We start from the raw sequence: 25,119 nt of genomic DNA, 5'->3' as shown, positions 1-25,119 counted from the left end.
GTTTTTACCTTCAGTGTTTATCTATCAATGCCATTCACCCGTGACTTATCTTCTTTGTAACATAGTTTCAGAATAATTATCTTTTATATGCACCAGAGAAATATACTTGAGCCTATCTACATAATATATATGGTCCGCAATAGCATGTGTTATAATATTAGTTTTATGTTAGTGCAAGTGTGAAACTTGAAACATCCGATATACATAACGTTTAAATATAAATTAAAAAGAAACTGTAAATTCAGCCAAAGAGATATATCTATATCTATCTATAACTATCTATCTATATACAGTATATATATATATATATATATATATATATATATATATATATATATATATAACAAATAAACTGATTGTATTTTTATACTTACTTTAAGTTTAAAAAACTGTAACTGTAGGTACCTAGTGTAATAAATTCTAAATAAGTAAGAGCTATCAGAAAAGAACAAGTAATTGATGCTGCAGTTCCCCATATACGCCTCAGAGCGCCGCTGTTCACCAATCTTCTGGAAATATTCTGCAAATCCAGAATCACCTCCATGATGCAGACAGTGTTCAACTGCAAGAAGGAAAACACAGCATTTCAGACCAAGATGTGCTGGGAATAGGACTCATACATTCTGGTGGATTATAGTTATATATCAAGGAATTTGCCATTATATTTCTGTTGAGAAGAAGGATGGCTGGATTACATCTGCAGGAAGGACAAGCAATGCAAGGACTCAGATGGCAAGTAATATTTCCCTTCTTATTCTCCTGGCTGTGTCATTCAGTCTCTGGTCAGATTCATTATTCCATTAATGAAGAATTAAGAAAAGGCTCTATTGTTGGGAATATAGCAAAGGATCTACAATTAGATGTTAAGGATCTGTCTAGAAGGAAATTACGTATTGTATCTAAGATCTCTGAGAAATATTTCAGTATAAACCTGGATAATGGAGACCTATACATTGCTGATAGGATAGACAGGGAGACATTGTGTGGGACTGAAGCTGACTGTGTCCTTACATTTGATGCTGTGGTGGAAAATCCTCTAAATGTCTTCAATATAAAGATTAATATTCAGGATATAAATGACAATCCTCCAATGTTTATTCTTAACACAATTAGAATAGAAATGAGTGAATATACCTCCCCAGGAAGAAGATTCCTTTTGCAGAATGCAGAAGATCTGGATATAGGAGATAATTCTCTGATCAGCTACAGACTCAGTGCAAACCAGGATTTTACTCTTGGAGAGAAGGTCAGCACTGATGGCAGTGTATTTCCAGAGCTTATACTAGAGAAATTTCTAGACCGAGAGACACAAGACAAGCATGAACTCATTCTAACAGCTTCTGATGCTGGAAATCCTGTACAGACAGGCACTGCCTTAATAACTATCATCATCAATGATATCAATGATAATTCCCCAGTATTTACACAGGATGTATATAAAGTAAGTGTTAGGGAGAATATACCAGTGAATTCAACAATTCTGCAAATCAGTGCAAGTGATGAAGATGAAGGTGTCAATGCACAGATCACATACTCTATAAGAACCACAGCAAATAATATTCTACAGACTTTTTTTATTAATCCCCAAAATGGAGAGATTAAAACAAAAGAATATTTAGATTATGAAGTATCAAGGTTTTATGAAATTGTAGTTCAAGCAGAAGATGGAGGAAGTTTAGCAACCAAAGCAAAAGTCTTATTAGAAATCCTAGATATCAATGACAATGCGCCTGAAATATCCATAACCTCATCATCAGATCTTATTCCTGAGGATTCTGCTCCTGGAACTGTAGTTGCACTAATTCAAGTTCATGATCCTGACTCTGGAGAAAATGGTGACGTCCAATGTATAATAAAAGGGGATGTACCCTTTAAATTAATATCATCATCAAGTAATTTTTTAAAAATAATTACAAAATCTACTCTGGATAGAGAAATAATATCATCCTATAACATCACAATACAAGCCTCAGATAAAGGTTCTCCTGAAATGACTTCTAGAAAAGTTATCAGGCTTGATGTATCAGATGTCAATGACAATGCTCCAGTGTTTGAGAAATCAGGTTACACTGCATTTATACCAGAAAATAATTCACCAGGAGCTTCAATATTTAGTGTCCAAGCAAGAGATATGGACAGTGAAGACAATGCTAAGATAACATATTCTTATATGTCTAGAAGTGATGCTGCAGATCCTCTGTCTTCCTACATCTCCATGAATCCAGTAACTGGGGTCATCTATGCTCAGCGATCATTTGATTATGAGAAGCATAGAGAATTTAATATCCAAATCATTGCTAGAGACAATGGATCTCCATCTCTGAACAGCAGCACAACACTAAGAATATGTATAGTAGACCAGAATGATAACTCACCAGTCATTCTGTACCCATCACCAGAGCTCGATAGCTCAACATTTGAGATGGTTCCTTGGACCTCTGATCAAGGCTCCTTAGTATCTAAAGTGGTGGCAGTGGACGCTGACTCTGGACACAATGCCTGGTTGTCTTACTTCTTACAATCTTCAGAACCATCAGTCTTTACCATTGACCAGCAGACAGGGGAGATCATGACATCTCGTGTATTTCAAGAAAAAGACATCTTGAAACATGGAATTGTGGTTCTAGTAAAAGACAATGGAATTCCCTCCCGCTCAGCTTCAGTCACTATAAACATGGTGATCGCCGATCATTTCCATCAGGTCCTTCCTGAGCTGAGCAGTCAGGCCAACAAAGAAGAATCTCAGTCCAACCTACAATTCTACTTGGTCATAGCCTTGGCATTGATCTCCTTTCTCTTCATGCTGACTGTGGTTATTGCAGTTGTCTCCAAATACAAAGAGTCCAAATCTTCTTCATTTGGAGCCATGAGTACAAGTCTGTATCCACCGGTTGATCCTAGATTCACCGCACTGTTCAATAATGGAACATTACCTCTGCCATATTCCTATGATGTCTGTGTAACTCTGGACCCAAGTGAGAGGGAATTTTCTTACCTAAAGCCTCAACACAATGTTCCTGTGGAAAGCCTAATAGATGCCGATGACTCTGGGATTGCAAATGAAAGTTTAAAGAACCATTCAACCATAGAAACAGAGGTATGTATCCCTAATCTCTTTGGGTTTATTTTCAAAAGTTATTAAGATATTTTAACAGGTTATAATTAAGGCTAGCTGGCAAACAACAGCCAATCGGTAGCACTGATTTTAAAGAGGTACAACAACAACAAATTTTTTTATACATGGCCTAAAATTGATCAGTATTTTTCCAAACTTATTCCGCTGATGTACTGTACAGTGATAAATAAGCCCCTATAGTTAGGAAGGCTGGGGAGGTACTTGGCTTCTTTGTTGTTGTAGATCATTTTAAGCAGCTCTAATTGTGTGTGTTATTTTATAGCTTTTTATCTTTTGATTAACACCTGAAGGGTGATGCAGGGTCAAGGAGTCAATTTGTATTTACCTGAATAAAGTAATTTTAGAGATTGCTGGCTGTGACAATAGGTAAGTCTAGGGTCCTTGTACATTAGCAAACATGTGGTAATCAGTGAGATTGACGTTCATTTGCAGTGTCTTAACATGCCACAAATAATAGGGCCCGGGCTATGCAAACAATCCCTGTATTGCTGAGACATTTACACAAGACGATCACCGGCCGAAGGAGCATTTCTAGCAACTCTCCATGCTGATCAGCCTGTGTAAAAGGGGCCTTAGACATGAGCCCTTTGGAATCTATGCCCTCTTTGGAAGTTCGCTGTAGAAACTGCAGCGGTTTCAATTTCAATAATGTCAGCAAACTCCCAGAACTGCTGACCAGAGATATTGGGGGAATTTAAAATGATCAACAATTCCTTAACCTCTCTAAGGATACATCAAAAGGATACATCAAGATGTTGAATTAATGCTGTGGATCTACAGCATTTCTGCAGTGATTTCTACATCAGCAAATCTGCATTTAATTGTACAACCTTTGTTGGAAAATTGCTGCTTTTTAAAGAACAAGCAACTCTATCCCTGTATTGTAGAGTAGAAACTGCATTAAAGGAAGTTGTTATTAGTCGTTAGGAGACAAAATAGTAAGTAGTAGAGAGATCTGATGGGCAAATGCATGACAGTAAAGCTGGATTGTAGGGGGACAGTTTTTGGTAGCTCTAGAACACTATGGAGGATACGAGAGTAAGGAAGAGAGATTTGCTAGAAATTGCTGCTGAAAGTTTGTTCAGTTTTAACTAAATGTAATTATTTAGCAGACTCAAAAGTGTGGCTGACATATACCATGAAATAGTCACCATGTCTAATGTGAATTTATGCCTATGTGTCTACCATCAGCCAGGACGAGAAACTGGCCCATACTGTGTAGTGTTCCCTGGAGAACCTGGAATATTCAACTCCATGTTACTATGAACATGACTGAGTAGAAAATATTTTTAATGACTATAAGCAAAGTGAAACAAGTATATTAAATATAATGTGGGCGCAAATATATGCAAATATAATTAGAGATGAATAAACCAAGCCCCCTGAACCTAGATTAGTTCTAAACTTTACAAAAAGAGCAGCCGGACATCTAAAAAAAAAAAAAAAAAGTTATTTTCACCTGTCCGCACTCCCCGTGGGTGCTTCTCTGTTCCGGTCCCGTCATCTTCTACAGTGAAGGCCCGCTCAGCCAATCATAGATCGAGGTGCTGTCTCTTCCCAGTCATCCTGTGATTGGCTGAGTGGGCTTTCACCGGAGAAGGGTCTCATTAAAGTTCAGTTTGGCATGAACCTGAACTTTTCATTAATGTTCAGCGAACCTGATGAACCGAACTTTTCACAAGGTCGCTCATTTCTAATCATAATATTTTAAATTATAAGCTGCTATATTTATCATACTTAAACAATCTTTTTCTACAACACATTGGCTCAGATTTTAACACCCTAAACATTGGGGCTTTTAGTTTCCGAGCTTAGTTTCAATTCAGCCTGTGTATAAACAATTGTAACCTATAACAATGAGTTTGTTATTTTGTGTATTTTCAATATGATCTATTGTATCACTTTTGACACTTTATTGTATCACTTTTGACAACTAAATGTTTTGTAATTAAGTACACATATATTTAAACTGCACTTTTTGTTCTCTGATGCATACTTCAAAATGGTGGTGTTAAGGTTACTGGTTGCTGTGCTGCACGTTATTGTTATATTTGCTGTGCTGATGAAATAAATCACCTTGGTTTTCACTGAATCCTTAGGGGTGCCTGCCCAGCCAAATGCAAAATAGATGCACAAAAGCTATAGTAAAATCCTTAGATGTCGGGAGATCAGGAAAATAAAAACAAAATACAAACCCCTGTTCAGGTCATGGAGTTGTTTTGTTGGTCTTAGGGCCAGATTAAGTAAAAACTCAACATAATAAATGATAATAAATGATGGATCATGTTCTGAATGATAAATCATTTAGAATATGCGGAAATGTGAAAAATAAAATTACAAAAAGTGTTGGATTTCTGTTTAAGTAAATCTGGGCCTTTAGGATTAGATTCTGTAAGATCACCCAAGTTCTGAAAACTTTTAGTCTAATCAAAGACTTTCTAGTTATTTCTACGGTAGGTCATCTGAAGACTATAACTATTTTCTAGTATTTTGGTTGTGCCTTAAAGATAAGCAGAATGTTCATTTGCATCATGTAGAATGCCTGAACATTACTGCTCTTTTATGTAAAACAACTGGGAAAGTAAATACTTAAATAATAAATCCTGTATTAGTTATTGTCTTTAAAGGTCATATCATTTTGTAATATACAGTATTAAGTGACTTATAGTGTGTACCATAAGAATATATTGACCTCTGTTGTCTTTTATTATAAGCAGTTTTAGAAATTAAAAGAAAAGTGAACTATTCAGTGCCTGGAAAAATACTGTAGCTTTAAAAATCAGCCATTGGATAGTTCCGGTTCTATTACCAGTGTGAGATTTGTCTGGAGAATATAGATTGTAATATCATTAGATTGCTGATTAGATATTAAATGTTTGAGATATGTTAATTGATATTGGTACCACTTTTTCTTAAACGTTAATATATTGGTCTTGTAAACATATCTTGTTCTAAAATATCTACTATATAATCCCTTCTATAAAAAATAATAGTAATTTATTCTTTAAGTTAAAATTGTAAATAGTTTCAAGTATAAAAAAAAAGTTAGTCAGTAAAGCTGCAGTTCCCCATTTACGCCTCAGAGCGCCGCTGTTCACCAATAAGGAAAATATTCTGCAAATCCAGAATCACCTCCATGATGCAGACAGTGTTCAATTGCAAGAAGGAATACACAGCATTTCAGACAAGGATGTGCTGGGAATAGGACTCACAAAGAAGAGGGATTATTTTCTTCTGCTTATTCTACTGGATTATAATTATAACAAATTATTTTATATTTCTGCTGAGAAGAAAGATGACTGGATTACATCTGCAGGAAGGACAAGCAATGCAAGGACTCAGATGGCAAGTAATATTTCCCTTCTTATTTTCCTGGCTGTGTCATTCAGTCTCTGGTCAGATTCATTATTCCATTAATGAAGAATTAAGAAAAGGCTCTATTGTTGGGAATATAGCAAAGGATCTTCAATTAGATGTTAAGGATCTGTCCAGAAGGAAATTACGTATTGTGTCTAAGATCTCTGAGAAATATTTCAGAATAAACCTGGACAATGGAGACCTATACATTGCTGATAGGATAGACAGGGAGACATTGTGTAGAGCTGCAGCTGATTGTGTCCTTACGTTTGATGCTGTGGTGGAAAATCCACTAAATGTTTTCAGTATAAAGATTCATATTCAGGATATAAATGACAATTCACCTAAATTTATTCTTGACACAATTAGAATAGAAATAGGTGAATCATCCTCCCCAGGAAGAAGATTTCGTTTACAAAAAGCAGAAGATCTGGATATCGGTGATAATTCTCTGATCAGCTACAGACTCAGTGCAAACCAGTATTTTACTCTTGGAGAGAAGGTCAGCACTGATGGCAGTGTATTTCCAGAGCTTATTCTAGAGAAACCTCTAGACCGAGAGACACAAGACAAGCATGAGCTCATTCTAACAGCTTCTGATGCTGGAAATCCTGTACAGACAGGCACTGCCTTAATAACTATCATTGTCACTGACTTCAATGATAATTCCCCAGTATTTACACAGGATGTATATAAAGTAAGTGTTAGGGAAAATATACCAGTGAATTCAACCATTCTGCAGGTCAGTGCAAGTGATGAAGATGAAGGTGTCAATGCACAGATCACTTACTCTATAAGTACAACAGCAAATGATATTCTTCAAGCATTTATTATCAATGCTAGAAGTGGTGAGATTAAAACAAGAGGACAATTAGATTATGAAGTATCAAGGTTTTATGAAATTTCAGTGCAAGCAGAAGATGGAGGAGGCCTAGCATCCAACGCGAAGGTTTTATTAGAAATAACAGACGAAAATGACAATGCTCCTGAGATATCCATAACCTCATCATCAGGTCTTATTCCTGAGGATTCCACTCCAGGAACTGTAGTTGCTCTTATTCAAGTTCATGATTCTGATTCAGAAGAAAATGGAGAAGTTCAGTGTACAATAAAAGGGGATTTACCATTTGAGTTAATATCATCAGCAAGTAATTTTTATAAAATTGTTACAAAAAATAATTTAGATAGAGAAATAAGATCATCCTACAACATCACAATACAAGCCTCAGATAAAGGTTCTCCTGAAATGACTTCTAGAAAAGTTATCAGGCTTGATGTATCAGATGTCAATGACAATGCTCCAGTGTTTGAGAAATCAGGTTACACTGCATTTATACCAGAAAATAATTCACCAGGAGCTTCAATATTTTGTGTCCAAGCAAGAGATATGGACAGTAAAGACAATGCTAAGATAACATATTCTATAATGTCTAGAAGTGATGAAGAAGATCCCCTCTCTTCCTACATCTCCATGAATCCAGTAACTGGGGTCATCTATGCTCAGCGATCATTTGATTATGAGAAGCATAGAGAGTTTAATATTAAAATCATGGCCAGAGACAATGGATCTCCATCTCTAAACAGCAGCACAACACTAAGAATATGTATAGTAGACCAGAATGATAACTCACCAGTCATTCTGTACCCATCACCAGAGCTCGATAGCTCAACATTTGAGATGGTTCCTTGGACCTCTGATCAAGGCTCCTTAGTATCTAAAGTGGTGGCAGTGGACGCTGACTCTGGACACAATGCCTGGTTGTCTTACTTCTTACAATCTTCAGAACCATCACTCTTCTCCATTGACCAGCACACAGGGGAGATCAGGACATCTCGTGTATTTCAAGAAAAAGACATCATGAAACATGGAATTGTGGTTCTAGTGAAAGACAACGGGATTCGCTCCCGCTCAGCTTCAGTCACTATAAACATGGTGATCGCTGATCATTTCCATCAGGTCCTTCCTGAGCTGAGCAGTCAGGCCAACAAAGAGGAATCTAAGTCCAACCTCCAATTCTACCTGGTCATAGCCTTGGCATTGATCTCCTTTCTCTTCATGCTGACTTTGATTATTGCAGTTGTCTCCAAATACAAAGAGTCCAAATCTTCTTCTTCATTTGGAGCCATGAGTACAAGTCTATATCAACCAGTTGATCCCCGATTTACTTCACTCTTTAACAATGGAACATTACCTCTGCCATATTCCTATGATGTCTGTGTAACTCTGGACCCAAGTGAGAGGGAGTTTTCTTTCCTGAAACCCCAACCCAATGTTCCTGTGGAAAGTCTAATAGATGCTGATGACTCTGGTATGGGAAGTGAAAATTTAAAGAACTGTTCAGCAATAGAAACAGAGGTATGTATCTAAATCTAACTGTACAAAGTTTAAATTTCTTATTGGATTTTTTTTTTTTTTTTCAAATTTTAAGAAAAAATAAAAAGAAATATTTTAATTGACTGTAGTAGGTATTTCTTAATGCCTTAGTTTAAATGGTGTTAAATTAATTCAGATATTGGTCTATAATCTAACCTTATATACTTTAACAATCAACATCTTTATCCTGTGTTTTATGGTTTCTAAATCCATTCTTTATAGTGTAATGCATTACATTTTTGACTTTTAGGCTATGTTCCTACAACAGGATTTTTTCATGAAATGGTGGAAACAAATAATGTTTGTTATAATTATTATTTGTAGCCGTCATTATCTTTATACGGCTGTCATTTTGAACTATAATCCCATCATAGGAACATAGTCTATGGCTATGTACACACAACGTCAAAGAAAGAGAAAAGGCCAAAGCCTTTTCTATTAAAAGTGACATTCGTTATCGCCACAATGTGATTGACTTCAATGCAATGTATTGAAGTCAATGAAATGATGGACACAATAAATAAAAGGACAGACATCAAAATAATGATCATGCCAATTATTTTCAGACGTCTTTTGCAAACAGCGGACGTTATTTTTTAGTTGTTCACACACAGTTTTTCTTTTTTCACAGTTCATTCACCGTTCTTACTATTAAATCCAATGGTTTTTCAATTAAAGACACACTCATAGGCCAATAAGTTCACCGACATTAGAATAATGTACCAACAGCTGTCATTGCACTTGCCAAAAGCTGTAAACTTAAGATATTTATGATATACTTAGCTTTACACGTACTGGATCCGCAGCGGATGTCACACTGCGATGTGCAGTGAAATCCACTGCTGATCCGGGTATAGTGAAGTTCTATGGGGTCCTATATCCGCAGCAGAATTTTCATTCCGCTGCAGAAATGGACACCAGCCCCTTTAACCCCCATCCACCCACCGCCCACAGCCTCAGCCCGAAGCATACATTACCTGCTGGGCACTGATTGGCTGATGAGGAGCAAGGGGAGCCGGGAGCTTCACACAGCTGCGGCGCCGAGCAGGTAATGTAGGCTCTGGGCCGGGGGTAGCCCTGGAGCATACATCACCTGGTCCAGACTCCTGATTGCTTCGGAGCCTCCCGACATCTCCCGCCAGTCAGCCAATCAGTGCGCTGTGGCGAGGCAGCGCACTGATTTGCTGACTGCTGGGAGATGCTGGGAGGCCCCGAAGCAAGCAGGAGTCTGGAGCAGGTGATGTAGGCTCCGGGCTGGGGCAGCGGAGGTTAAAGGGGCCGAGTTACATATCTGCAGCGGAATATGTAACTCTATAGACCTTTACAGTACCAGGATCCACAGCAGATTTCGCTGCAAACCCGCATAGTGAAATCAGCTGCGGATCCGGTTCGTGTAAAGGCACGAAGGTATGATGCAACAAGATTTTTTGTCTTTAGATGTTCTGTGTAGAGCTATACATGCAAGATAAAGTGTCTCTTCATGATCGTATGTATATTATGAAAATATTAAAAGTCAGGAGTTTGAGGGAGGCGATCTGAACAGAACAACTTAACAACTTATGAGCTTTTGTCTCTTTTTGTAAGTTCTTTACTTTTAAGAGAATACAGAAATTATTTCAGTTTAGTTGAAAATCATATGAAAATACTGTTAGTTACTATGTATAAATCCTAAGTAAACCTAGTTACTGAAATATAGTCTTTATTTAACCTTTAACAACTTCAGAGAAGTGATGTCTACTGAATAAGACGTGTCAGCCTATTTGAGGTCTCCTGGTCGAGTTTAAACTGGTAGATTTGCTAATTATTTTTTTATTTTTATTTTGCCTTTGACAAAAAAAATTTAAGAAATTTTATAAAAATGTTATAACATTACATTTTAATAAAATAATAGACCAAATTATTTCTGCCTTCCCCTTCAACTAAATTTCCTTCTTTTGTGACTTTGGTACTTGGGGCTTTTAGATCTATAGCAGTTATTTGTATTTAGTTCTTTGTGGTTCTTTGATTTCTAATGTGTGGTAGTAAAATGAGAAATGGCATGGCATTAGAAACTCTTTCAAGAAAACATGTAACTATGACAAACTTACAAAATAACTATGTTAGTATGATACTCCAACAGAGATATTTTAGTGGGAACGGCTATAAATAGGATATAATAAAGGCTGACTGGCTGTTAGGTACAGTATCATGTACTATCTATCTATCTTGGAATTAGAGAAAGTACCACATGATGTAATTTAGCCAATAGAGGTATAAAGGTACAAAGACAACTTTTTTTTATACAAAATTGATCCTTTTGTAATGTACTGTAGAGTGAGAAATAAGCCTCTTTAGTAAGGAATGCTCAAAAAGTACTTGGTTTCTTTTTTATGTCTCTGGTGTTGTAGATTTTTTTAAGAGTGTGTGCGTGTGTGTGTTATTTTATAGTTTTCATTGTTTTAATTCTACTGGCCATGACAATAGGCAAGCTTAGTCATGAGCCACTATGCCCTGTTTGGCAGTTAGCAGAAGAAACTGCAACTACAGTATATCATTATCAATATGATGAATGAGCAACATTGTCATGTTTTACTTATTAGTTTGTATAGTATACTCCTACAAATGGTAACAATTAACTAGCCAGTCTAAGGATGCGTCCAGGTGTTGGGTTAATGCAGCAGATCTTCAGTTTTTCTATAGTGATTCTATTGCAGCAAATCCAAGCCCAAAATGGACAGATTTTGTTGGGGAATTGATGCTTTGTAAAGAACAACCAACTCTACTTCTGTATATTAGAGAAGAAGATGCTTAGTCATTCATTATCCATTACCCTGGGAGGTGTCCTGCCCGACATCCTGGACATGCCAATCATAGGGATATGCAACATATTGCACTTTTACACCATAGGGCTTCATTTATCAAAACTGTCTTCCAAAAAGCTGGCCTTATTTCCCATATCAACCAATAACAGTAAAGCTTACACTTTTAAAAGTACTTTCTTAAAATTAAATCTGCATTATTGTTAAGGAAAAAAAAGTCCAGATTTTTGGTTAAGCAATAATGAAAGGCAGGCATATGACTGTATGTTACATGTTAATTATATGTTAATAAATGCAAATCTAAGTCAGATATTAATTTAGGTTAAAATATAATTTTATTTAAGCATTTATTGGATGGACCCATTAGCGCAGAATGTAGCAAGCAGTCTTTAGGATTCTAGTAGCCTCCTTGAGTAAAAGAGCTTTTCTAAAATGGAAGCAGACAGGAAGTTGCAGGGGCCAGAGGTTGTACTCTAGGGTTAAATTTTTTTGGTGGTTCTAGAGGAGACAGAGGGGAAAAGAGAGGGGGGATTGAGCTTCTTGAAGCTGTAGCTGAAAGTTTTTTTGCAGTTTTAGGCAAAACATTTTTATAGAAAGACTCAAAAAGTGTGGACATATACCACAAAATACTCGTCAAGTCTAATATAAATGTAGTGTACAGTATGTGTCTGCCATCAGTCAGAACCATGAGCCGGCCCATACTGTATAGAGAGTACTGAAACATCTGGAATGTTCTATTTTGCCTCCATGTTATCTTGAGTAGACAAGATTTTTAATGACTATAAGCAAAGTGAAAGAGGTATGTTTAGTCCAATGAGGGTGCAAGTATATGCAAATATAATATTTAAAATGATAAGCTGTTGTTTATTATTCTTATACAATCTGTTTTTCTACAACACCTTGGCTCAGATTTACTAAGATTGCGAGGCTTTTAAAATCATTACACATTATGGTTTTATTTTCTCATATCATATGATTTATGATGCGTCTGATTGCCCATAGTGTATTTAGCTGATTTTTCATCCCTATTTATACCATTTTGCACCAATTACATAACTAGTATGAAAACCGACCACTCTAAAGTTCGTCAGCCACATGAAAAGTAAATGCACAAAAGCTATAGAAAAACCCTAAGGATGAGTTCACATGTACAGGATCTGCAGCAGACTTGATGGCGCAGATTCAAAGTTGCAGATTCAAAGCAAATCTGCAGCTTCAAATCTGCGCCATCAAATCTGCTGCAGATCTGTAGCAGATCATGTACGTGTGAACGCACCCTTAGTTCACACAACCTGTGTTTTACATAATGTGTTGCAATTTACAACAACGGCCGTGATTTATGCAAAACATATATTGTATTCGAATGACTGGAATCCCGGCCGGAGTGTATACGTACAGTATACACTCTGGCCGAAATTCCAACCGGACGCACGACAAACTGACATGTCAGTTTTCTGTGGCCGCTTTTCATTGAATAGCAACCGCACAGATATGTCAGTTCACACATTCGAGTGTGCAGCAGTGATTGGGATGCGAGCAATTCATCAGAAATTAAGCTCATCCGGCCTGTACTGTAGTACCAGCCGGGATGATCTTCTCTGACACCGGCCGTGAGCATGGCCTAAAAGTGCATTCACATGTTCTGTTATTACATTCTGTGCGTGGAAGATGTGCTATGGACCAGAATAACAGAACTCCCAGCATCATGATTCATTATCAATCAGTTTAAACTTTCCAGCTATTGTGCTGACACAGCCATGTGGCTGTGTCAGTACTCTATAATGAAGATTTAAACTGATTCTGAGCTCCTGGTCACAAAATGATTCTGGTTTGTAACACATCTACCTCACACAGACCATATTGTCGTGACATCACAAAATCCAAAGAGCCTGTTCAGGTTGTGGAGCTGCTTTGTTGGTCTTAAATCTAGAAAAACTCAGTATAAACATATAATAAATATGTCAAGAAAATTCTAAAAAAAAAATTTGTAAAAAAGGGTGAAACAAATTAAAAAAAAGTGTTGGATTTCTGTTTAGTAAATTTAGGTCTTTGTAGTCAAAGTCAATAACATCACTCAAGTCAATAACATCACTCAAGTTCTGAAAATATATATATGTTGAATATAACTATTTTTGTCCTGATTGTGCCTTAAAGATAAGCATGACGTTAAATAGCAAAACTACCACTGGTTTCATAGAAGCTTGGTAACTTCGCCGTCATAGACATTAATATTCTTTTATATAATACAACAGGGATACTAAGTACATAAATGATAAATCCTCTATTAGTTAATGAGGTATAGTTGTTAGTTAATAGAGGTCATAACATCATTTTGTAATATATTATGTGTTGTCATTTTATAGGCTAGGTCTTAGTAATTAGATTAAAATATACGATTTTTAGCTTTAAAAAACAGCCATTTATAGAAGAATCGGATAAGGATAAGTTAAGACCAACATAGTGATAGACCTATCCAACTACTAGTTTTGTGTGGAGAATAGAGATTACAATATCAGTACATTGGTTTATATTTCTTATATATCATATATATTAACTATTATTTGTACCACTCTCCTTAAACGTTAGTATATTAGCCTTGTAAACATATCTCATTTTAAAATATTAAAGCTTCTCCTATAAAATCTTTTCCATAATAAAGAAGTTCTGAAATTCCTAAATATAAAATTGCAAATGGTTTATAGTAGGAATGAAGCTTAGTCACTGATGTTGCAGTTCCCCATTTATGCCTCAGAGCGCCGCTGTTCACCAATAAGGAAAATATTCTGCAAATCCAGAATCACCTCCATGATGCAGACAGTGTTCAACTGCAAGAAGGAATACACAGCATTTCAGGCAAGGATGTGCTGGGAATAGGACTCATAAAGAAGAGGGATTATTTTCTGATGCTTGATCTGCTGGATTATAATTATATCAAGAAATATAACAATAATATTTCTGGTAAGAAGAAGGATGACTGGATTACATCTGCAGGAAGGACAAGCAATCCAAGGACTCAGATGGCAAGTAATATTTCCCTTCTTATTCTCCTGGCTGTGTCATTCAGTCTCTGGTCAGATTCATTATTCCATTAATGAAGAATTAAGAGAAGGCTCTATTGTTGGGAATATAGCAAAGGATCTTCAAATAGATGTTAAGGATCTGTCCAGAAGGAAATTACGTATCGTATCTAAGATCTCTGAGAAATATTTCAGTATAAATCAGGATAATGGAGACCTATACATTGCTGATAGGATAGACAGGGAGACATTGTGCAGAGCTGCAGCTGATTGTGTCCTTACATTTGATGCTGTGGTGGAAAATCCTCTAAATGTCTTTAGTATAAAGATTAATATTCAGGATATAAATGACAATCCTCCTACATTTATACTCAATACAATTAGAATAGAAATGAGTGAATCCACCTCCCCAGGAAGAAGATTCCTTTTACAAAAAGCAGAAGATCTGGATATAGGAGATAATTCTCTGATCAGCTACAGACTCAGTGCAAACCAGTATTTTACTCTTGGAGAGAAGGTCAGCACTGATGGCAGTGTATTTCCAGAGCTTATACTAGAGAAACCTCTAGACCGAGAGACACAAGACAAGCATGAACTCATTCTAACAGCGTCTGATGCTGGGAATCCTGTACAGACAGGCACTGCCCTAATAAGTATCATTGTCAATGATATCAATGATAATTCCCCAGTATTTACACAGGATGTATATAAAGTAAGTGTTACGGAAAATCTACCAGTGAATTCAACAATTCTGCAGGTCAGTGCAAGTGATGTAGATGAAGGTATCAATGCACAGATCACTTACTCTATAAGAACCACAGCAAATAATATTCTACAGACTTTTGTTATTAATTCCAGAAGTGGAGAGATTAAAACAAAAGGCTATTTAGATTATGAAGTGTCACAATTTTATGAAATTTCAGTTCAAGCAGAAGATGGAGGAGGCCTAGCAGCCAATGTCAAGGTTTTATTGGAAATAACCGATGAAAATGACAATGCTCCAGAGATATCCATAACCTCATCATCAGGTATTATTCCTGAGGATTCTGCCCTTGGATCAGTGGTGGCTCTTATTCAAGTTCATGATCCTGACTCAGGAGAGAATGGTGAGGTCCAATGTATAATAAAAGGGGACTTACCATTTGAACTATTATCATCAGCAAGTAATTTTTATAAAATTGTTACAAAAAGTAGTCTGGATAGAGAAATAATATCATCCTATAACATCACAATACAAGCCTCAGATAAAGGTTCTCTTGAAATGACTTCTAGAAAAGTTATCAGGCTTGATGTATCAGATGTCAATGACAATGCTCCAGTGTTTGAGAAATCAGGTTACACTGCATTTATACCAGAGAATAATTCACCAGGAGCTTCAATATTTAGTGTTCAAGCAAGAGATATGGACAGTGAAGACAATGCTAAAATAACATATTCTATCATGTCTAGAAGTGATGACGAAGATCCCCTTTCTTCCTACATCTCCATGAATCCGGTAACTGGGGTCATCTATGCTCAGCGATCATTTGATTATGAGAAGCATAGAGAATTTAATTTTCAAATAATTGCCAGAGACAATGGATCTCCATCTCTGAACAGCAGCACAACACTAAGAATATGTATAGTAGACCAGAATGATAACTCACCAGTCATTCTGTACCCATCACCAGAGCTCGATAGCTCAACATTTGAGATGGTTTCTTGGACCTCTGATCATGGCTCCTTAGTATCTAAAGTGGTGGCAGTGGACGCTGACTCTGGACACAATGCCTGGTTGTCTTACTTCTTACAATCTTCAGAACCATCACTCTTCTCCATTGACCAGCACACAGGGGAGATCAGGACATCTCGTGTATTTCAAGAAAAAGACATCATGAAACATGGAATTGTGGTTCTAGTAAAAGACAATGGGATTCCCTCCCGCTCAGCTTCAGTCACTATAAACATGGTGATCGCCGATCATTTCCATCAGGTCCTTCCTGAGCTGAGCAGTCAGGCCAACAAAGAAGAATCTAAGTCCAACCTACAGTTCTACTTGGTCATAGCCTTGGCATTGATCTCCTTTCTCTTCATGCTGACTGTGATTATTGCAGTTGTCTCCAAATACAAAGAGTCCAAATCTTCTTCTTCATTTGGAGCCATGAGTACAAGTCTATATACTCCGGTTGATCCCAGATTTACCTCATTATTCAACAATGGAACATTACCTCTGCCATATTCCTATGATGTCTGTGTAACTCTTGATCCAAGTGAGAGGGAATTTTCTCACCTTAAGCCTCAACACAATGTTCCTGTGGATAGTCTAATAGACGCTGATGACTCTGGGATTGGAAATGAAAATCCCATACCTCAGGTATATTTTGAACTTATTAAATTCCTTTTCTAGTAAATTATACATGCCCATTAAGAAATGCTAAATATTAATATTCCATCCACTATGTCAGTATATAAATGTTGTATGTTGAAGAATTAGTTATGCAATTTGCATTCTTGGTGTGTTAATTTATTGTTAAATGTTCTACATATTTATTGATAGAATTATTCTAGGAACTGAATATTTGACCGTCTTTGTGGAGGTTATGTATGTACATAGCAACATGTATTAATATGGCCATAGGTAACAAATATTAAATATTTCTAAGGTGGAATGTTCTGGTGTTTGTCTTTGAAAGTCTATAACATTGTTGGAGACCCAATATGCCTAAGGCTGCATTTACACGTCCATATATTTTGCAGACCTTATGGACAAGGTCATGGTTCAGGTCTGTGATGGATTGTTTCCCTGCCTGGCATGATGTCAACATCATGCCGGTAGTGGGGAAAAATATAAATCTCCACGGCACTGTAGTGACACAGCCTTGTGACTCTGTCATTACAGTGCCACTGATATTCAAACAGTTTCCCTGCTGATTGCACGATGTAGATTCATCATGCCAGGCCTTCACCATCTATAAGGTCTGCAAAATTGCAGACATGTGAATGCAGCCTAAGTGTACTGTATGTATTACAGCCCTTTCACTCTGGGAATCAGTGATGGTGTAGCTAGAGATCCCACCAACCAACAAGTAATGGCAAATCCTAGAGAAATGGCACTACTAATGTATTAATGGGAAAATTACTTTAAAACATAAATCTTACTTTTTTCAAGAGACTATACCATAGTACACTTTTCTGTACATTAAAAAATGATTCCAATGCCAAGAACACTCTCTTAGCATGCTTCAGGTGAAAGGGGATCTCTGGAAACATTCAGTATATGCAGTATACTGAATGAGCCATGCATCTGTATCAGCATTTACATTTCATTATGTTTTCTGAAATTGTCCTAAAGGGGAAATATTTCCAAAAAAGGGCAATATTTCAAAGAAATTTTAGGAAATAATAGTGACCTGCAGATCCCCCAATGATCAGCAGAGGGAAGGGAATTTGATGATCCCTATTGTTACTTTACTGTAGTACCTATCATCAGAGGCATGAAACTTAAAAATGGTTGGCCTCAATACAAATATGTAACAGAGTCACTTAATATATATATTTTTTTTAATTGTACCGGTGTCTTCATATGGGAAAGAAAAACCTTATAAGCTTTTCCTGGCTCCCGGGCCTGGGTGCATCCGCACCTTTGGCACCTCCTATAGTTATGCCTCGTCCTCTTTGTTCCTGTGGTATGGGTCAGCATCATAGGGTGAGTCACAGATATGACCATGTGGACAAGAGTAACCCGGAATCAGTTACCTCAGCTCCTTTATACTGCTTATTGCTGACAAACTTTGTAACTATGAAGTTTGATTTTACATGTCAGAAAGCCAATCGAAGCGTAATGTTAGAAATTAAAATTACAAAAATGAAATGGAAGAATGTTGTCTTCTGCTGGATCATCGGGACACATTATTATAACTCAGTGGACTCTCTTGTACTCTGAAAGGCCAGTGTGACCCTGACTGGAAGACAGTCAATTTTTCTGACAGTTTTGATAAATTAGGTCCAATGCTTTATTGCCTTTTTATTGTAGCATTTACAGGTGAGATGTAACGAGCAGCCTTACAGTAGGAATACAGTAGTTCTTTATTTCCCATAACAATCACTTCTCAGTTTTTAAATGTTTATGAGCTCTAGAAAAATGAAAGCTGAGCTGTGATCGGTTGCTATCGGTACCAATGAACATTTTTACTACCTGATAAATCTTCCCATGTATCTTTGTGATTTTTTATTAATTTAGACATTTTAAAAGGTATTAAAACTGCTTTATGAATGCCATTCTTTCATTATCATGATCATACTAGAATGTTTTTGGGACTTTATAAAAAATACTTGTTTTATATTAAACTCGACCATGGTAGTTGTCAATCTATAGGTTTGTCTGCAGTCTAAAGGTTTGTAGCAATCTTGCTCTGATCATATATATTCAAGTCAAGATGTCAAAAAGTAAAAATATTTTTGGATACTTCATTTCTCCTGTAGGCAAATAAAACTGTAGATGTTACAAAGTTACATTCTAGATTAGAGCCAAATGGTAGGGTCCCAGAAATAGGACAACCCATCATCAACTTACTGTCTGAAAACCCTTTGTCATAAGTGGGCAACCCCTTAATTTGCTTATCTTGATTATTTTTACGCTTGATTATATATATGCTTACAAAACATAACTTTAAATTTTAACTTTAACAGTGAGGTGTGTGTGTTTGTGTGTGTGTGTTTGAGTAGTGGACAGCATCTTCCTAGAATAAAGTAATTTTTTGAGTGAACATAAATAGATGCAGTTATATGAAAATAACTATATTAGTTTGCTGAAATCATTTTGAAATAATCTATTTATTCCTGGATGTGGATTTATAACTAAAAGTATAACACTTAATTTTAGAATTATTCCAAATTTTATACAGTTTGTTACTTCATATGGTCATGGTATAGTACTTAAATAATAGTGTATATGAGAATCATTCACCAATGTTGCAGTTCCCTATTTACGCCTCAGAGCGCCGCTGTTCACCAATAAGGAAAATATTCTGCAAATCCAGAATCACCTCCATGATGCAGACAGTGTTCAACTACAAGGAGGAATACACAGCATTTCACACCAGGATGTGCTGGGAATAGGACTCACAAAGAAGAGGGATTCATAGATTTTTTCTATATCAACTGGATTACAAATACAAAAAGGATTTTCACCATCATATTTATGGTAAAAGGAAGGATGGATGGATTATTACTACAGGAAGGACAAGCAATGCAAGGACTCAGATGGCAAGTAATATTTCCCTTCTTATTCTCCTGGCTGTGTCATTCAGTCTCTGGTCAGATTCATTATTCCATTAATGAAGAATTAAGAAAAGGCTCTATAGTTGGGAATATAGCAAAGGATCTACAATTAGATGTTAGGGATCTGTCCAGAAGGAAATTACGTATTGTGTCTAAGACATCTGAGAAATATTTTAATATAAACCTGGATAATGGAGACCTATACATTGCTGATAGGATAGACAGGGAGACATTGTGTGGGGCTGAAGCTGATTGTGTCCTTACATTTGATGCTTTGGTGGAAAATCCACTAAATGTTTTCAGTATAAAGATTAATATTCAGGATATAAATGATAATCCTCCTAAATTTATTATTGACATAATAAGAATAGAAATAGGTGAGGCATCCTCCCTAGGAAGAAGATTTCTTTTAAAAACTGTGGAAGATCTGGATATCGGTGATAATTCTCTGATCAGCTACAGACTCAGTGCAAACCAGTATTTTACTCTTGGAGAGAAGGTCAGCACTGATGGCAGTGTATTTCCAGAGCTTATTCTAGAAACCTCTAGATCGAGAGACACAAGACAAGCATGAGCTCATTCTAACAGCGTCTGATGCTGGAAATCCTGTACAGACAGGCACTGCCCTAATAAGTATCATTGTCACTGACTTCAATGATAATTCTCCAGTATTTACACAGGATGTATATAAAGTCAGTGTTAGGGAAAATATACCAGTGAATTCAACAATTCTGCAGGTCAGTGCAAGTGATGAAGATGAAGGTGTCAATGCACAGATCACTTACTCATTTAGAACCACAGCAAATAATATTCTACAGACTTTTGTTATCAATCCCAGAAGTGGAGAAATTAGGACAAAGGGACAATTAGATTATGAAGTGTCAAGGTTTTATGAAATTTCAGTGCAGGGAGAAGATGGAGGAGGACTAGCAGCCAATGCCAAGGTGTTAGTGGAGATAACAGATGAAAATGACAATGCTCCTGAGATATCTATAGCCTCATCATCAGGTCTTATTTCTGAGGATTCTGCCCCTGGAACTGTAGTTGCACTAATTCAAGTCCATGATCCTGACTCAGGAGAAAATGGTGAGGTCCAATGTATAATAAAAGGAGATTTACCATTTAAACTGCTATCATCAGCAAGTAATTTTTATAAAATTGTTACTAAAAGTAATCTGGATAGAGAAATAATATCATCCTATAACATCACAATACAAGCCTCGGATAAAGGTTCTCCTGAAATGACTTCCAGAAAAGTTATCAGGCTTGATGTATCAGATGTCAATGACAATGCTCCAGTGTTTGAGAAATCAGGTTACACTGCATTTATACCAGAAAATAATTCACCGGGAGCTTCAATATTTTGTGTCCAAGCAAGAGATATGGACAGTGAAGACAATGCTAAGATAACATATTCTATAATGTCTAGAAGTGATGAAGAAGATCCCCTGTCTTCCTACATCTCCATGAATCCAGTAACTGGGGTCATCTATGCTCAGCGATCATTTGATTATGAGAAGCATAGAGAATTTATTATCCAAATCTCCGCCAGAGACAATGGATCTCCATCTCTGAACAGCAGCACAACACTAAGAATATGTATAGTAGACCAGAATGATAACTCACCAGTCATTCTGTACCCATCACCAGAGCTCGATAGCTCAACATTTGAGATGGTTCCTTGGACTTCTGATCAAGGCTCCTTAGTATCTAAAGTGGTGGCAGTGGACGCTGACTCTGGACACAATGCCTGGTTGTCTTACTTCTTACAATCTTCAGAACCATCACTCTTCACCATTGACCAGCACACAGGGGAGATCAGGACATCTCGTGTATTTCAGGAAAAAGACATCATGAAACATGGAATTGTGGTTCTAGTAAAAGACAATGGGATTCCCTCCCGCTCAGCTTCAGTCACTATAAACATGGTGATCGCTGATCATTTCCATCAGGTCCTTCCTGAGCTGAGCAGTCAGGCCAACAAAGAAGAATCTCAGTCCAACCTACAATTCTACTTGGTCATAGCCTTGGCATTGATCTCCTTTCTCTTCATGGTGACTGTGATTATTGCAGTTGTCTCCAAATACAAAGAGTCCAAATCTTCTTCTTCATTTGGAGCCATGAGTACAAGTCTATATCCTCCGGTTGATCCCAGATTTACCTCACTTTTCAACAATGGAACATTACCTCTACCATATTCCTATGATGTCTGTGTAACTCTGGACCCAAGTGAGAGGGAATTTCCTTACCTTAAACCTCAGCACAATGTTCCTGTGGATAGTCTAATAGACGCCGATGACTCAGGGATTGGAAATGAAACTTTAAAGAATTATCCACAGATGGAAAACCCTACATCACAGGTATATTTCCCATTAACAAATTTCTTTATCTCGAAAATTAGAAATGTTTCACACAGAAATGTCAATATCCCATCAAATATGTCAGCTTATAAATGAATGGATGGAAAAATTTGTTCAAAATTTTTCTAGGAGCCAAATATTTTACCGTTTTTTGGGGGGAGGTTTGGTGTAGACATAGCAATATATACAGAGTATCAGTAAAGTCATAGGTAACAATTATTAAATATGTGGAATGTTTTGGCCCATCTTTATGAAAGGCCAACATTGTAAGGTACGTGTAATGCAGCCACTTCATTTTGGGAATTGGTGATGGTGTAGATAAAGATCCCACCAACCAACAAGCACTGGCATATACTAGAGTATTGTGACGCTAACATAATACCACTTATATAATCACTTCTGTAAAGCTTTATGAATCTGACATATAACATTGTATTTTTATTATATATTCTATCCGAAACAATTGTATGAAAGTTTTGCTGAATTTTATTTACTGAATTCCTATGTTCATGAGAGTACACTTTCCTTTACAGTGAAAAAAATATATATTTTAGTGCCAAGAACACTCTCTTAGCATGTGTTGGGCAAGAAAGCACCTCTAGAAACATTTGCAGTATACTGAACAAGTCATGCATCTGTATCAGCATTTACATGTAATTCTGTTTTCAAAAATAGTTGTAAGGGTCCATTCACACATAAGGGATGTGAAGCAGATTTGATGTCTTAGATTTTATGCTGTGTTCCATCATTCCGTTACATTCATATCTACAACATCATAAAAGCATCAAATGTAAAGAAGATCCTATATGTGTGAGTGGACCATAAAAGTGTTTTTTAAACATTAACAGTGACCTTACGATCCCCCAGAAGGAGTGCAATTGGGTGATCTCCATTGTTAATTTACTGTAGTCATCAGAAGCATACCTTGAAAATGAGAGTCCCTGACTATAATGTTTCATTTATAGCACTGGTGTCCTCATATAGAAAAGAAAAACATAATAGGCTTCCATAGGTTCCTGTGTCTGGGTGCATTTGAACCCTGTGCACCTCATATAGTTATGCCCAATCCAGGGGCGTAGCAAGGATTCACAGCCCCCCCCCACCCCCACCCCCCTACGCAAAACACAAAGCACTGCACATATATATATCTGCTTTACTGCTGGTGCACTGATAACCCCTGACCTCTGCATGGAGCTCTGCATATTTTCCTTTCCTACTTGATTGCCAGCTGGAGAACAGAAGTCAGAGGTTATCAGTGCAGTGAAGCAGAGATCTATGTCTTCTGCTTGTTAACCCCTTTTTTGAGTTGCAGCATGTAAGTAAACATTGGGTCATTTATACACTGCAATACCTTACCTTCTCCCCCAGGCCTCCCTCCTGCACGGGCCCCATAGCAACTGCCTACCCTGCCTCTATGGTAGCTATGCCACTGGCCCGATCTTCTTTGTTTCTGTGGTATGGGTCAGTATTAGATATGGCAACATAGACAAGAGTAACCCTAAACCAGATGCTGGCACTCCTTTATTCTGATTATTGCTGATTTTAACCAATTTGAGCAAAATATTAGGGAATTTGTATGGAATTACAAAACTTGAATGGAAGAAGATATAAGGGTGTTTTAGCCTATGACAGCAAATCTCTGGTATAATCATATATCACAGAATGTAGGTGCAGATTTTAACATTGTATATTTGTAGCAGCAGTTGTTCCTTGAGTGTCCGGTCGCTCCTGCTAGAGCTTCTGCATTGTGGCTGCAATTGTTTCTTGTCATATTGTGAAGCTAGGGACTAGGGATACATGGTCTAAACACAAAATGATTCTCTCCAACTCAATAAAATTCCAATGCTTTATCAAACCATTAAAAAGCCGACGCGTTTCGGGCTTGCTCGTCACCTATCTCAGCGTGGAGAAGCAATCCCTCGCCGAGCTGGAGAGAATCCTTTTGTGTTTTTCCCCTTTTCTGGTCACCCTTGGGTCCAGGGTCTACTCTCACAGGCTCCTAGGACGGCATACAGTCAGGATAAACACTAATGAACATATGGAAGGGATGGAATCAGAGTGCTGACCACTCACTGCCTTCTTTGATACATGGGCTACATTACCCATCCTGCTCTGGATAATAGCTAATAAATGTATGCAGTGAACTAAAATTATGACATGGAGAGAAAGGAGCTGTTTCACATCACACCTATGACTGACACTAATGCCTCTCGGCTATATTTAAAAACCAACGCCAGGAAGTTGGTATATAATTTGATCAAACCATATTGCCCCATGTACCACGAGTCGGTCTCCTGGTTCACATGGGTCCCTACACTAACTCCCAACTGTGACCGCCAACCCCGCAAAGTGTGCACAAGCAGGGAAGGGAGGCCATAGCATGGCCCTGCAACCCCAATGTCACAGGACCAGACCCAAAGGGCCCCCCAAAGACCCAGCAGGCACCACTGTCAGAGAAAGCTGCTGCCAAACAACACCAGTGTGAATATGATCTTGTACTCATCATTACTCCTGCAGGTAGAATGGGAAAGATAGGAGGTACTTAACATGCGTTCACAGGTGCCTCCTGCTAAGTTGGGTCATGTGGGTCTTACAAAGGGGAGTTTCAACTGGTACATGGGGCAATATGGTTTGATCAAATTATACACCAACATCCTGGCGTTGGCTTTTTAAATGTAGCCGATAGGCATTAGTGTCAGCCATAGGTGGGATGTGCAACAGCTCCTTTCTCTCCATGTTGGGGTATGTGCACACGGAGCAATTCTCGCGGAATTCCGCCCGAATTCCGCCATAAAAAGCGGGCGGAATCCGCGTGGAA

At 37.4% G+C, this 25,119-nt stretch overlaps 1 protein-coding gene across 33 annotated transcripts in view; it reads left to right on the top strand.

Annotated features, from left to right (window-relative positions):
• The window catches only part of LOC138791883 (protocadherin gamma-A4-like), a 255,016-nt gene that overhangs the window by 168,213 nt on the left and 61,684 nt on the right, over positions 1-25,119 (top strand). Inside the window, exon 2 of one of the 33 annotated variants that reach the window (XM_069969272.1) lies at positions 2,702-3,097. The exons of 29 other annotated variants lie outside the window; for them this stretch is intronic. In XM_069969272.1, coding sequence (XP_069825373.1) covers positions 2,702-3,097 — 396 coding nt within the window. Of the gene's footprint in view, positions 1-606; positions 3,098-6,328; positions 8,850-21,499; positions 22,302-25,119 lie in introns of those variants that run through there. 3 more of the 33 variants (XM_069969271.1, XM_069969266.1, XM_069969357.1) reach the window with 3 other exon arrangements.

Source organism: Dendropsophus ebraccatus, chromosome 1 (assembly GCF_027789765.1).
Source record: "Dendropsophus ebraccatus isolate aDenEbr1 chromosome 1, aDenEbr1.pat, whole genome shotgun sequence".
Classification (NCBI taxonomy): Eukaryota; Metazoa; Chordata; class Amphibia; order Anura; family Hylidae; genus Dendropsophus; species Dendropsophus ebraccatus.
This window is presented reverse-complemented; position numbering and strand designations above follow the sequence as displayed.